Here is a 12,538-nt window from a genome sequence, read left to right as displayed (position 1 = left end):
TCGTCTTCTCTTGGATGATGTTTGGCATCGATGCTGATTTCTCAAAAAATGGTGCCACAGTGGAGCCACATTAGAAAAAAGAAGAATCAATGACTTTCAATCTGTTTGGTTGGTTGATTTTTGCAACTTTTACGAAAATCGGCAGCAAAACGCTTCCTAAAATCAGCCCATCTTGAGGGGTCACCATTTTCGGTGATTCCCCTGATTTTTAGGTGATTCCGATTTTCGGCCCATCATGAGGCATCCAACATGTCTCCAAGAAAAGGATGATTGCAAGGAAGAAAAATCAACCTTGAAAATCAGTACCAAATAAACTGCTTACATAACATAAATGATACCAAACAATAATTTTTTGTGATTTTTCAAAAATCACCAATTTCTGGATAATCAGCAAGGAGAAATCCTCATATCAATGCCAAACATCACCTTAGTTACCTCAAATACGGGAGTGATATGGAATTTGGATAAAAATCAATAGATACGGCTACTTTAAACCAGCGGGCTGAATGATTTATTTAGAGGTTAAACCGGTAAAACCTAGACCCAATGAATTGTGTGGCTTTTAAACCAATTCGAGTCCCTTGCGCCATTAGATCAAGGGACTGTTTGGGAGGGCTAAAACATTGTTTTTTATTATTATTTAGGGGAAGGGGGTTACAACTAGCCAAAGACCTTACCAATAACTGAGCCAGTTGGTGCCTTTTGGAGAGCATATAGGTTTTGTAACATGTATTATGCAATTAATTTGCATTATTTCATATGCTACAGCAAAATGAATAGAAAGATAAGAAATAATTAAAGAAAAAAAAAAGAATAGAAAGTTGCATATCAGAATATGGCACTACATTCACTAATGATTTCCCAAAAATGCAACTCTACATTAAGTGCCATGGGCAAATGATGTCCAAATTAGGACTCTTAATTGGCCCAAAACTAACACAAATCTCAGCCATATGCCAAGTTCTTGCCCTTAATTCTGGAAAAAGGTGCCACCAAGGTTTCATAGATGGTTGTCGCTCCCTAGATTTATGAACAAATTCTATGATATTAGAATTAGATTAATCATGAATGCAGCGTCTCTAATTAATTAAATACATATTTAGAAGAATAGATGAAAAAGAAATACCATGGCTCCAGGACAGCTTAAACTGATGAAGAAGAGCAGTTTTAGCAGATCATACATGGGTAACCTATATAATGAAAGGATTTGCACAAGTCCATTATAAGAAATTGGTGCATCTTGTTTTAACATTTACAAATTCTAATTGAGAGAGAGCACTACGTACCATGAAATGAATTTCTCATATTCGTGCTCAAAAATTCCAAGAATTGTAACTATTATCCTGGAAAATAGTGTCATTCAGTTGCTGTCTATTCACAAATGAGGCAATGCCTATCAACCCAAAAAAGTAAAAGAAAGAAAAAAGAGGTAATGCCTATCTTTCTTGTTTCACATAATTAACATAATGGGAATATGAAGCAATACATTGGCATTTGGTCCTAAACGTAGACCTGTTAATGGCTGGGCTGGGGCTCAACTTATGCAAAAAATTGAATGCATCATTGAACTGAAGCCCGACCCATGAATAGGTCTACCTGAAAGCAAAAACATGCAAATATGTCAAGAGCACGGCATCCAACTGCACATAGGAAGCTTGTTTAAGAAATCCGGTCTGCTTTAAAAAAAAAAATTGTTTATCCCCCTAAACTAACCTACAGTGATTATCTCCCACCTGATCAACCTCCTTTTGGCAATAATGTTTCATAATCTATGTCCAATATTTACTTTATGATAACCTCTTTTCTGCAGCTATTTGGTTCTAAGACAAGGAAATACCTAATACATCAAATGTCACATATTTTGTCAAAATGGCTTATCACTCCTTGATTCCAATTTATCTCACCTACATGTAGCTGAATTTTTAAATTTTAACACTTTGTCCCCTCCATTTGCATTCAGTCAGTTGATTTTGAAAAAGATTCATATGAGACTTTCAAGTGCTTGTTAAACGTTTCTAAATTCCCACCTTAATTTGTGGGACCATTTTTCTCTTCTCTTACATATTTGTATAAACCCTTTACTTATGTTTCTTTCTTCTTCTTTTTCATCCAAAGTAAAGTGGGTGAGAACAGATAATGTACTTTGCTCTCCTCAATTATTTTTCATTTTGAAATTTTGTCCCTTATTCCATATGGATCCTAAAAGGACATTTTAGTAAATTAATCCTTTCTGTCAATCCAATTAACGAAGAGGTAGAAAAGTGTTGGAATTTGAAAGTTCAGTGGGTGTTTGTCACAAATGAAAGTTCGGGGAGCTAAGTGTCCCTACCCTCAAAGTATAGGGTAGTTATCTGCAATTTATCTTTTTATTTTTATTTTTATTTGATATTTTAATAGTAGACATGCAATATCATGATATTTTACAAAATAATTCAAATCACACTCCCATCTTGGTATTGATTACCCTGAATATCAAGACAATCATATGATATGCTATAGTAGGGATTGGCTACTATTTATAATTAATTTAGAAAACTAATCATGTTACCCTTTGAACATTTCTCTACATAATTAGAGGTATCATCTTTATTCTAATAAAATTTTTCTATTTGTTTTTTATAAATATTTTGATGAACTTTTTTAGAATGAGCCACACCATGAAGCTTTGAGAGAGACTAATTGAGCAAAGGTTATGAGATGAAACAAATATATTAGAGGACCAATTTGAGTTTATGGCAGAGAAATCAACCATGGAAGATTTTATTCTTTTGAGATAATTGATAAAAATCTTTAGAGAAAAATATAGATTTTGATATGATGTTCATTGATGTAGAGAAAGTATATGATAGAGTCCCTAAAGAGATATTATGGTGGATCTTGGAAAAGAAAATGTTCCAAATAGATATGTGGACGTAATTAAGGCTATGTATGAGGATAGATAATCATTGGAACACTTGTGGGTGGTACTGTAACTTGAATTGGATTAGTCTGAAGGTAACCCAAAAAAGTTTGGTTGGGTTGGGTTGAGGCTTTACCCAAAAACCTAAACTTAGTTTCATGTTTATATGGATAATTATTACATAAACATCTATTTATGTGAGTACTAAAGATGTATGCAACTACCTATATATGCAAATGTACGTTTATCAAAAAATATACAACTATGCATAATTCATCAAAAGTATGCCAACTATAAGTTATGCAATTTTTTTTAAACATGATAAGTATGCTATTTTATATATAATAACGTTAATATTAAATTGACTTCAACTCTTGATTGTAGAAAAAAGAACATTTGATAGATGAAAAAAGAAATATATATATATATATATATATATATATATATATATATATATGTGTGTGTGTGTGTGTGTGTGTGTGTGTTATGTATGTATACAAAATTTACATATATATACACATGTATGTACGAATGTGTATAGTTGGGTTAGGCTTGGGCCGAGTTTGGGCTACCAACTTCTTAGGCCAGAGCCCAGCGCATGTAAAATTTTGGGCTGGGCCCACACAAAGTGCACCCCTAATAAGAAGTGATTCTATTATAATTTGAAGGAGAGGACTAGGGGTGGACCTAAAAGGACATTGGTTGAGATAATAAGAAATGATTTAAATACTCATAATTTAACAATAAGATGTCATTAAATAGAGCAAAATGGCCAAATTGGATTCATGTAGTGACCCATATAGTGGGGATAAGGCTTAAATGATAATGATTATGTTGAACTTTCAAAGATCTATTCATACATTCAAACAAGAATGAGATTCAAAATCACTTGAGAATTAAAGTTGAAGTAGAAACATTAATTAGGAGATTTAAAATTAAACAATAAGTTGCATAGCATCAATTAAGAGGCACAAAAGCAAAGCATCCTAGAACCGAAGTTAGTTACAAAGCAAAGCACCATAGAACTTAAGTTACATGTATTAATATTTGAAGAACATTTTAAATTACCAATATTGACACCAACGCCGGAGTTCTTCAATCTCGCCTTTATTTTTCTCCACAATTGTGCAATAATGATAAGTAGGGTAGACATATCTTAGGAGCACTTTGCAATCAAGCATCTAAGACATGAAATTTTATTTTTGACAAATGAAGATAAAAGTTAATGATGTATAGGGATCAAGAAGTGTAAGATCATGTACTTTGATGGATGAAAATCTCTAATATTTTTCTATAAGAACTTGAATCCAAGTAAATTCAATTATCCTGGCAACATCAATTTAAAGTGGAAAGATTATAAATTGAAGGTACCCACTTGGGCTTAGACTTAGATAGTTTGAAATGATAATCAACATTTCAGTAGTATATGAGGAATCAGATGCCCGTATAGACAACATTTCAACAAGAAATCTAGTTTTTCATGGAAGGAGAATGGGGCAAATTGAACTGAAGTTCCATCAAGATTGAATATCAAGTTGTCAATATCTTCATCAATCCTCTAGCCTTCAAAAAATTATGCACTTTAGAGATGTTATAAAAATTACAAATTAGAGAGGTATTGAATCGTTCACAATTAACTACATGGCTTATATATATTTCTGTCATTTTTGGGGTTTCTGAAAAGATAGTTCAAGTCTTCTAGTGTATGTTGAATATCAAAAGCTGTTCAGCTTGTGAAGTTATTAGGTTTTGACCGAACCGGATGATTGGAAAACTATGAAATGCAAATACACCAATGCGTGAATTAATTATGCGTTGTTTTGTCTTTTCCTTCAAACACTAGTGTGTTCGAATTTGATCAGACCATTTGGGTGTTGGGAGCTAATAGTGGGCACAAGCACAAGACGTCAATTCATCCATTCAGTCCCCTACTTGTTTTTTCTTGGTCAATTATATAATTACTCTTTTACCTCACACCAATACTAACATGTCATGCCCGAGGACATTACCAATGGCATAGGCTCTTAGCCTCCAATACCAAAAGACTTTCCTTGAGGCTGCGTTTGTTTTCAATGTAAATATAAATCGGTGTAAAACTCCAATCTCGATTCATACTTGTTGGCATTTGGATTTGGATGGAGTAATGTAGTCTTACATCGAAAATCAATATAAATTCTACTTAGGTTAGAATTTATGGATGTAAATATTATACCAATAATCACACTTGTCAAAGTTACTCATTTAAACTGGTCAAAGTTGAACTCCATCAATATACATTTACATCGATAAATATTTATACCTTAAAACAAACATGGCCTCAAGCAAAATTACAAGTTTTGGTTGTGTGGAATAAATGATGTCATGTCATGGGTTATTGGCTCAACCCTTGACTTAATAACCTTTCTAGGTTATAAATTACAAGTTTCAATCGCATGATCATTTTATGTAAAAGCATGTAAAGGGTACCTGAGTTTTGTTGCTTTCGACCTTTGTGTAGTGACCGGTGAAAACACCTAACATTCTCATTGCAAGGCTAACATCACTCAGCCAACGTACAACAGTGAAAACCCAAGCTAACATAGGGGGGTGTTGACCATGATGTTTCATACCAGGTGGTAGAATGTACCGCCTTCTCTAAATTCACATACAAGTTTTTCTGATATTAGTTCAAAAGCAAAAACGTATATTTCCAAAGTAAGTAAATAATTTCTTTTACTCCTATCTATTAAAAGAGCTGCTAGTGCATAAGAAATCTTACCCAGAAAGCGGGATGACAAAAAAAGATGAGAATGACCAATTTCTTCTGTCTTACTGGTATGCTATACAAGGAGGATAATAGAATTCCACTATAAGAATATGAGACCTCACTTCTCAATGTTTATCAACACTGAAGAGAGAAAGAGCACTGCGTACCTTGAAATCAAACCATCTAGAAAATTCTCAAAAATATCAACCAGTGTGGCTGCTATCCTACAATGATATTTGAAATATTTGGTGTTAAATGATTGCTGTAACACATATACAAGAATTTGGTTCCAAGGATTTTATGAAAAGGGATTAATTCTTGCAATCCTTCATTTGTCCACACTAGTTTTATGGAAAGGATTTTATTCCAAGTTAAGATCTGTTGGCAATGGTTCAAACCCTCCAACTCACATTTTTTTAAAAGACAAATAAAAATATGGATTAATGGTAACAAAACAGTACACACAAATAAAAGGTTATGGATTTAAATTTTACCATTAGCATTTTGATGAAATTTCTATTCATTTAGTAATTGGTGGTTTTATAAAAGTGGAACCAATCATCCAATTTTGACCGATTTTTCAAGATGCTATGACTAAACCAGCTAGGGGCAGTTCAACCAATCCAATCGGCCAGTTTGGTCCAGTTTTCTAAACACTATGTAAAACTCTCCAAAGGTGTTGACTGGATCTCATATTGCATTAATAACTCAACTTCCTTTCATTTTGTTATCATTATTAGTAGGGTTGCAACTTGGGTGAGCACAACCTGAGCCCAGCCCAACTCAATCCAAGCAAAGCTTTTAGTTTTTTCATTTTATTTTATTTTATTATTATTATTTTTTTTTGTATGGGGTTGGGTTTGAGTTTTGGGTTACAAGTTGGGCTTTGGCTGACCTAAACATTGGTTGGGCTTGGGGGCCTTGGATAGTCTGAACCCAGTCCATTTCTACTTAAACCCACCTTGAAAAAATGCATACATTTATTTCATTTGTAAATGTAAGTGAAACTAGCAGGGAAATCCATGCTCTACACGGGTAAAATAGAAAAATGACATTTGGAGGTACAATAATAAATTAGATTACCTTTTTTAAATAAAATAACTATCATTATATTACTACGAATAATAAATAACTATAGTAGGCACCATTTTGGTTTAGGGTTGTCAACGGATCAGGTCTAGGTAAATATTCGGGTATGTTGGAGCATTTTACCTTGGTACTTGAGCCAATGACCTATGTGATGGGAACTACTACTATGTCTTTAGGACATAGAATTTTTTTCGGAGTAGGATTACAAGAATCCTCTATTAGGGTTCATCTGGGAGTTGGACATTTTGTCATACTGGCTTAAAGGAAATAAGTCCTTCCCTAGATGAAGTGCTGAGTGTTAATAGTAGAGAGATTAATTTCATACCTAATAATCACTTAAATGGGCTAAACTAACAAGACTTGGGCTTTTCGGATGGTAAAACTCCAAGTATCTAGGGCTGTGTTTGGAAATAATGTAAATGGAGTGTAAATTTGCACTCTAGTTCACTTTTGCATTTGTTTGGTAATGTTGCATTTATGCATTTACATTGATAATAAGATGTAAAAGTACATCAATAAAAAAGAAGTAAATTTGCATTCAAGTGGGCTTTTAATAAAAAAAAAATGGAATTCATGTTTGCATCCATTACAGCTAAAAGTGTTTTTGGTAAGAAGGTAAATTTGTCAGTGCAAAACTAACCCAACTTTATAATATATATGAACCGTTTTGCACTCTACATATTTGCATTCACACTTATTTGCATTGTTTCCAAATGCAACCCAAGTGTTAGACACTAAGTAGGCCTTACCCATGCCCAAATTTGCCCAGGTGGCAAATTCAACTTAACACGGTTGGTTCCACTCGGCTATAAGTTGAAAGAGGGTCTTAGTTGGTTTGATCTTCTTAGCTAGTGGGTCCCATACCATGCAAGCTTCTAACTCCCTCTTAGAAGATTTCCAATTAGTTTTGGGTCTCAAATTCAGTTGGGGTTTCCTATTGAATATAATTAAGCTAGAACTAGTCTAATGATTAGGACGATTTGACTAGGAATCCTATTAAAATGGTTATAGAGTTTGGGTTAAATAAGGAGAGCTAGTTTCTTTCCACTTTTTCAAATTGGTTTAGGAAGCTTTGATGGATTAGGAAAGGACTCATTAGAGCTCTTTCTAAATCCATTACAACTAGATAACTAGGGGGATTTGAACTACACCAGTTTAACCCCCCCTTCTAGCTGAATTCGGCATAGTACTCTTAAGACATCCGCATAGGGTTTTGAACCTCCTCTCAACCACAGTTTGAGAGCATCCTTTGGTGAGGTTTTCTAAAAAAAAATCTAAGTGAATAGTTCACCCAAATCATGGCTAAGAGGGACTGATTAGGAATTACAGATACCAAGGTTTTAAAAATCGGAACAGTTCAATCGTCCAGTTTGAAAGAATGGTCTATTCTAACTAAAAAATAAAAAATAAAAAACAATTAAAACCACTGTCTGGTTGACGAATCGACAGTTTGACTGTCAGGGTCAGTGGATCATTAACCAAGTCAATGAATTTTGGCCCAAGAATAGTTTTAGGGTGAAATGAAACTGGTTGCTTAGATAACTTCTGGGTCAACCGATCTGACCGTCTAGTTCAATCCACTTTTCAAAACCATGACAGATACCAAGGTTGTGTCGTCTTCAACCAATATGTTGGATTAAAAATTTTGAATTTGGCTCCCTATTTTGTTGGGATTTTCACATATTATGAACATTAGACAATCATTTTCACCAAAACCAATCATTAGAAGCTAAAAGATAAGTTGCAGTCTTGGAAGAAAAGAAAAAATCCAAAGGTTTAACATGATCTAATATGTCCTGAAGCAAAATATAAATGGACATGCTACTTCCTTTCCCCATTTGTTGAAAGTTCAAGTTTTCAAATTCAGAACCTGTAGTAGGGCTGTTCACAAAATGGTAAGAATCGACCAAGCCCACTAAATCAACCAAACTAGCCCAGTTTAACTCAATTTGGTTGGTTCTTAAGAAAAATTGATCTGTCTCGGTTTGAAAAATGTAAAACATGACTTTTCGGTTTGGTTGTGGTTTTTTATGTTGTAAACTGAAATCATACCAGTTGGACTAATAAATTTAAAAGTCTCATATATTAATACTAGTTAGAGATAAGTTTTCTGTTTACTTTACAATCTTCCATGTCTTATTGGAAGCGATGTAAAACATCATCGGTGTAAAAATTTATGCCTATTTGGTTTTATTCACATTTGGATAGAGTGTAAATCAAGATCAATGTGAAATTCTACTTTCAGTTCAGATTTATCGGTGTTTGGATGAAGTGAAAATCAATGTAAAATCTCATCTAAAATAAAATTTAAATTAATTATTAATATAAATACTGCATCGATAAAATCAATGTAAAATGTCATATTTTTCGAAACTCAATAATCAAAACCTTTTTTATGTGTGAAACTCCATAAATAGAGGTTTTTAGGCTGTATTTGGTTGCAGTGCAATTTTATTTGCACTAGTGCAAATATAAAAAATGTAAATTCTTATTTAATTTTGTTTCAAATTTTACTTTATTCTGTTTCATGCATTAATTTAATTTATTTGTACGGAAAGCAAATAAATTAAGTTAATATTTAAAACAAAAATAAACTAGAACTTACACTTAAATCATTTACACTATCATGATTTTACATCAATACAAATTTATTTGCATTGCAACCAAACACATTCTTAGTGACAAAATTACCTGCTCAAAACCAGTCAAAGTGTATTCCAAGTTTGCAACTCGCCCATTGAGAACTTCTCACTCTTATTTATGAGTTTGGGTCTCACTGTGTCCCACCTTTGTGCATGGTTCCAATCTCAATTATTAAGTCCCCCACCCAATCCTTTATCATACAATAAATAAGGTCTAAGTCTTTCTAATCCACATGCCATCATGACAATGCAGTCCCACTGGATATTAAATAGAGGCAGCTTGTGTTCTCGATCGTCAAAGCCACTTTCTTTTAACTGATTAAACTGACCCGGACCAAGAAAAAAATATCAAAATCGGTTTAACAGTTTTGCAAACCTCGGTTTCAGTTGATCGAAAAGAAAAACCAATAGTGTCGGTTCGATTGGTCGAATTACATGAGATCGAACCGAACCACCCTTGTGGAAAGTAGAACGGTGAAGTTGTTGGTTTTATTTTACTGTCCAGTCCACTCTTAAAATTCCTAACTCCACCGTACCGTACAGGTGGGATAGGCGGAGATGTTTATAATTTTAAATTGTTATACATCTGCAGTTTAAATCAGCATTTGGAGGTGGAGTACAGTCCAAATTTTTATTTATTTTTCTTTGGGAATCATCTTCAAAGGCTGTCACACAAATGTAGGTAGATAATGGCAAATAAGACCACCACATCAGCCATTACCAAACCCAGCACCCCTAACCCCTATCGAGCTTTATTTTGCGAATTCACCTCTGCATCCCACACAACGCCCCACTTGCACATCTGAGTGTGCATCGATAACACCTTCCGTATTTGTCATTGGGAGATATTCCCAATGCACAGTTTGGATGTGATAATTTATATAATAGTAATAGGTGATACTTGCTAATATTTCAATTTGATATTTAAATTATATTTATTATTTATGTAAGCATACATGTTATTTTGGATTTCTAATTGACTTAAACCCGACAGACCCAAATTGTATAGAAACTGGATCAAATCATATAGAAAGGCTTGGTTTCTATAGTCAAATGGTTTAGTTTAATTGGGGGTGAGCAAAAAAAATAAAAAAATCGATCGAAACCGAACCAAAAATTCGATTAACCAAATTGATCGGTTCGGTTTCATTTCAATATTTAAAAAAAAAAAAAAACAAAAGTAATGGTTCGATTTTTGGTTAATCAAAATAGAAAACCAGCAGTTAACCAAACCGACCGATATACATATATTTATATATATTTAGTATATATTTACATGTATTATATATTTTATATTTTCTATACATTATAAATTAATAAATATGTATTATATATATATATATATTTATAATATATAATATACTATTTATTATTTAAAATATAATATTATATATATTTAATATTTTATTATATATTTATATATTTTTCTATAATACATATTATAAATAATAAAAACCAAAAAACCGACAAATTAAATCAACGATTAATCGAACTGATCAATCGATTAACCGATTAGTTTCGGTTCGATTTCGATCACTGGTTTTCCAAAAATCGACAACCCCGATTTGGTTTCAAAAACTAGCGCACGGTTCGGTTAATTAATAATTTGGTGTGCGACGTTGATAACCTGAAAAGGTTGTGGACCCATGTATTTTATTGACCGGTGTGAGCCATATTATTAGCTTCAGAGCCTAGTGAACACCTATCTTCATTCAACCCCACCCCAACCCAACCCAACCCTTTCCTCGTCCTCCATTTGAGTGGTTTTGCCCTTTTCGATAAACATCAATAGGTTTTGGCCTGATTGATGGCAGGGATGAGTCATGGACAGGGTCATCTTCTTAACAGGGATCCTGCAGTGTATCTTACACGGATCGATGGGTAAGAAGTCTGAATCTCCTAAGCTTGACCAATCAAGTATACTAACTTCAAGTTTTAGGAGATCGGGACATATTATTAACCAGAAGATCCCTTCATGAAATTGAAAAAAAAAAATCAAACTCATAATTAACGGGAAAAGGTTGGTATTGGTGTTACCAATATTCGCACCATTCCCGGAGTTGTCGCCGGAGTTGTGGGTCACGGACTTCATTTTTCTCCACATCTATGCAGCAATTGTATGCATCGATTAATCTTCCCAGATACATTCTGCCGAGCCATCCAAAAATCCGGTCAATCGCTCTTCGTCAGAACTACATGTAAAAGAAATTGAAGATGACGACTCTATAGTTCAGACAGCTACTGGTTTACTTTTACCTTCAAGTTCGAGAGTCAATTTCCACTTAAGCTCGTCAGAGAGATAGATCGTTTCAGTGTGGCAAGTAGGGGAAGGAATCGGCATGAACCTGGGAGCTGATTTGGAAGAAGGAACAATTTCATACTGTGCATACTTCCTGCATCGAAAGAGCTTTTAACGGAGAAACCCTTCTTTCCTGGATCCTGAGTATAGGCTTCTGCAATTCAGTTAATTCACCACATCTAACAGATACCTGCCCAGATTCTTCTCTTTCTCGACTCATGGTTGGAGCTTGGCTACATCCTGACTACAGAAAGATTTGAACTTCTGGTTTACTCGAGGCTGCTGCTGAGTTCTACCCATGTTATGTATAATCGAATCGGAATCTCCTATAACCACGATCTGTAACCACCAATCACAAAACATGGACACAGTTGGAGTTGACTGCCTGCGACTGCAACAGAAAATTAAAATATTGAATCTTTCAGCAACTGGGTTGACTTAATTTCACTTGGGGCCTTCAACGTTACTAACCATGAATGAGCTTCTCCATTATAGAGTTCTTATCTAAAACTCTTCCTCTGTTTTAACAAATGATTAGGTGAAGTGAACCATTAGGTAGATTGTAAAACTTGGTTGCTGGGTTGATTTTGATCAAACAAATATTAACAATGCATGTAGACCACTTTATGTCAGTCATTAATGGATACCTAACGGAAGATAGGTATCCCATAAATACAAGCGTCTCTGGACGTATTAAAAAATGGGGGTAAGTTTAGGTGAATCCCACAAAACTAAGGGCGAGTTTCAGATAAAAACCCAAAATCATATTACTTCTGGACGAGTTAAAAATGATACTGGTTTGATCCATTGCTTGGTCTCAACTCTCAAGTTAAAGACGACTAGCTCAAAATTTTAGTCCATTC

The 12,538-nt window shown here is 34.0% G+C and overlaps 1 protein-coding gene across 4 annotated transcripts; it reads right to left on the bottom strand.

The window, feature by feature from the left end:
- Window positions 1–626: 626 nt before the first annotated feature.
- LOC104601357 (uncharacterized) lies at window positions 627–12,335 on the bottom strand. Of its 4 annotated transcripts, none has more exons than XM_088897074.1 (10): window positions 11,866–12,326; window positions 11,633–11,769; window positions 11,414–11,524; window positions 5,813–5,869; window positions 5,658–5,718; window positions 5,366–5,533; window positions 3,968–4,080; window positions 1,287–1,343; window positions 1,127–1,190; window positions 631–1,020 (listed from the first exon to the last, which is right to left on the bottom strand). In XM_088897074.1, the coding sequence occupies exons 3-10, from the start codon at window positions 11,521–11,523 to the stop codon at window positions 946–948; spliced, it is 705 nt and encodes a 234-aa protein (XP_088753200.1). In that variant the 5' UTR covers window position 11,524; window positions 11,633–11,769; window positions 11,866–12,326; the 3' UTR covers window positions 631–945. The 4 variants fall into 4 exon arrangements, with proteins under 4 accessions (XP_088753201.1, XP_088753200.1, XP_088753199.1 ...); XM_088897073.1 differs by having other exon boundaries at window positions 11,633–12,066; window positions 12,147–12,326; XM_088897075.1 differs by having other exon boundaries at window positions 627–1,020; window positions 11,426–11,524; window positions 11,633–12,335.
- Window positions 12,336–12,538: the final 203 nt, after the last annotated feature.

The sequence above is a fragment of the Nelumbo nucifera genome, chromosome 2 (assembly GCF_055504915.1).
Source record: "Nelumbo nucifera cultivar China Antique chromosome 2, China Antique-T2T, whole genome shotgun sequence".
NCBI lineage: Eukaryota > Viridiplantae > Streptophyta > Magnoliopsida > Proteales > Nelumbonaceae > Nelumbo > Nelumbo nucifera.
The sequence above is the reverse complement of the archived record's forward strand: the minus strand, read 5'-3'. Positions and strand labels throughout refer to the sequence as shown.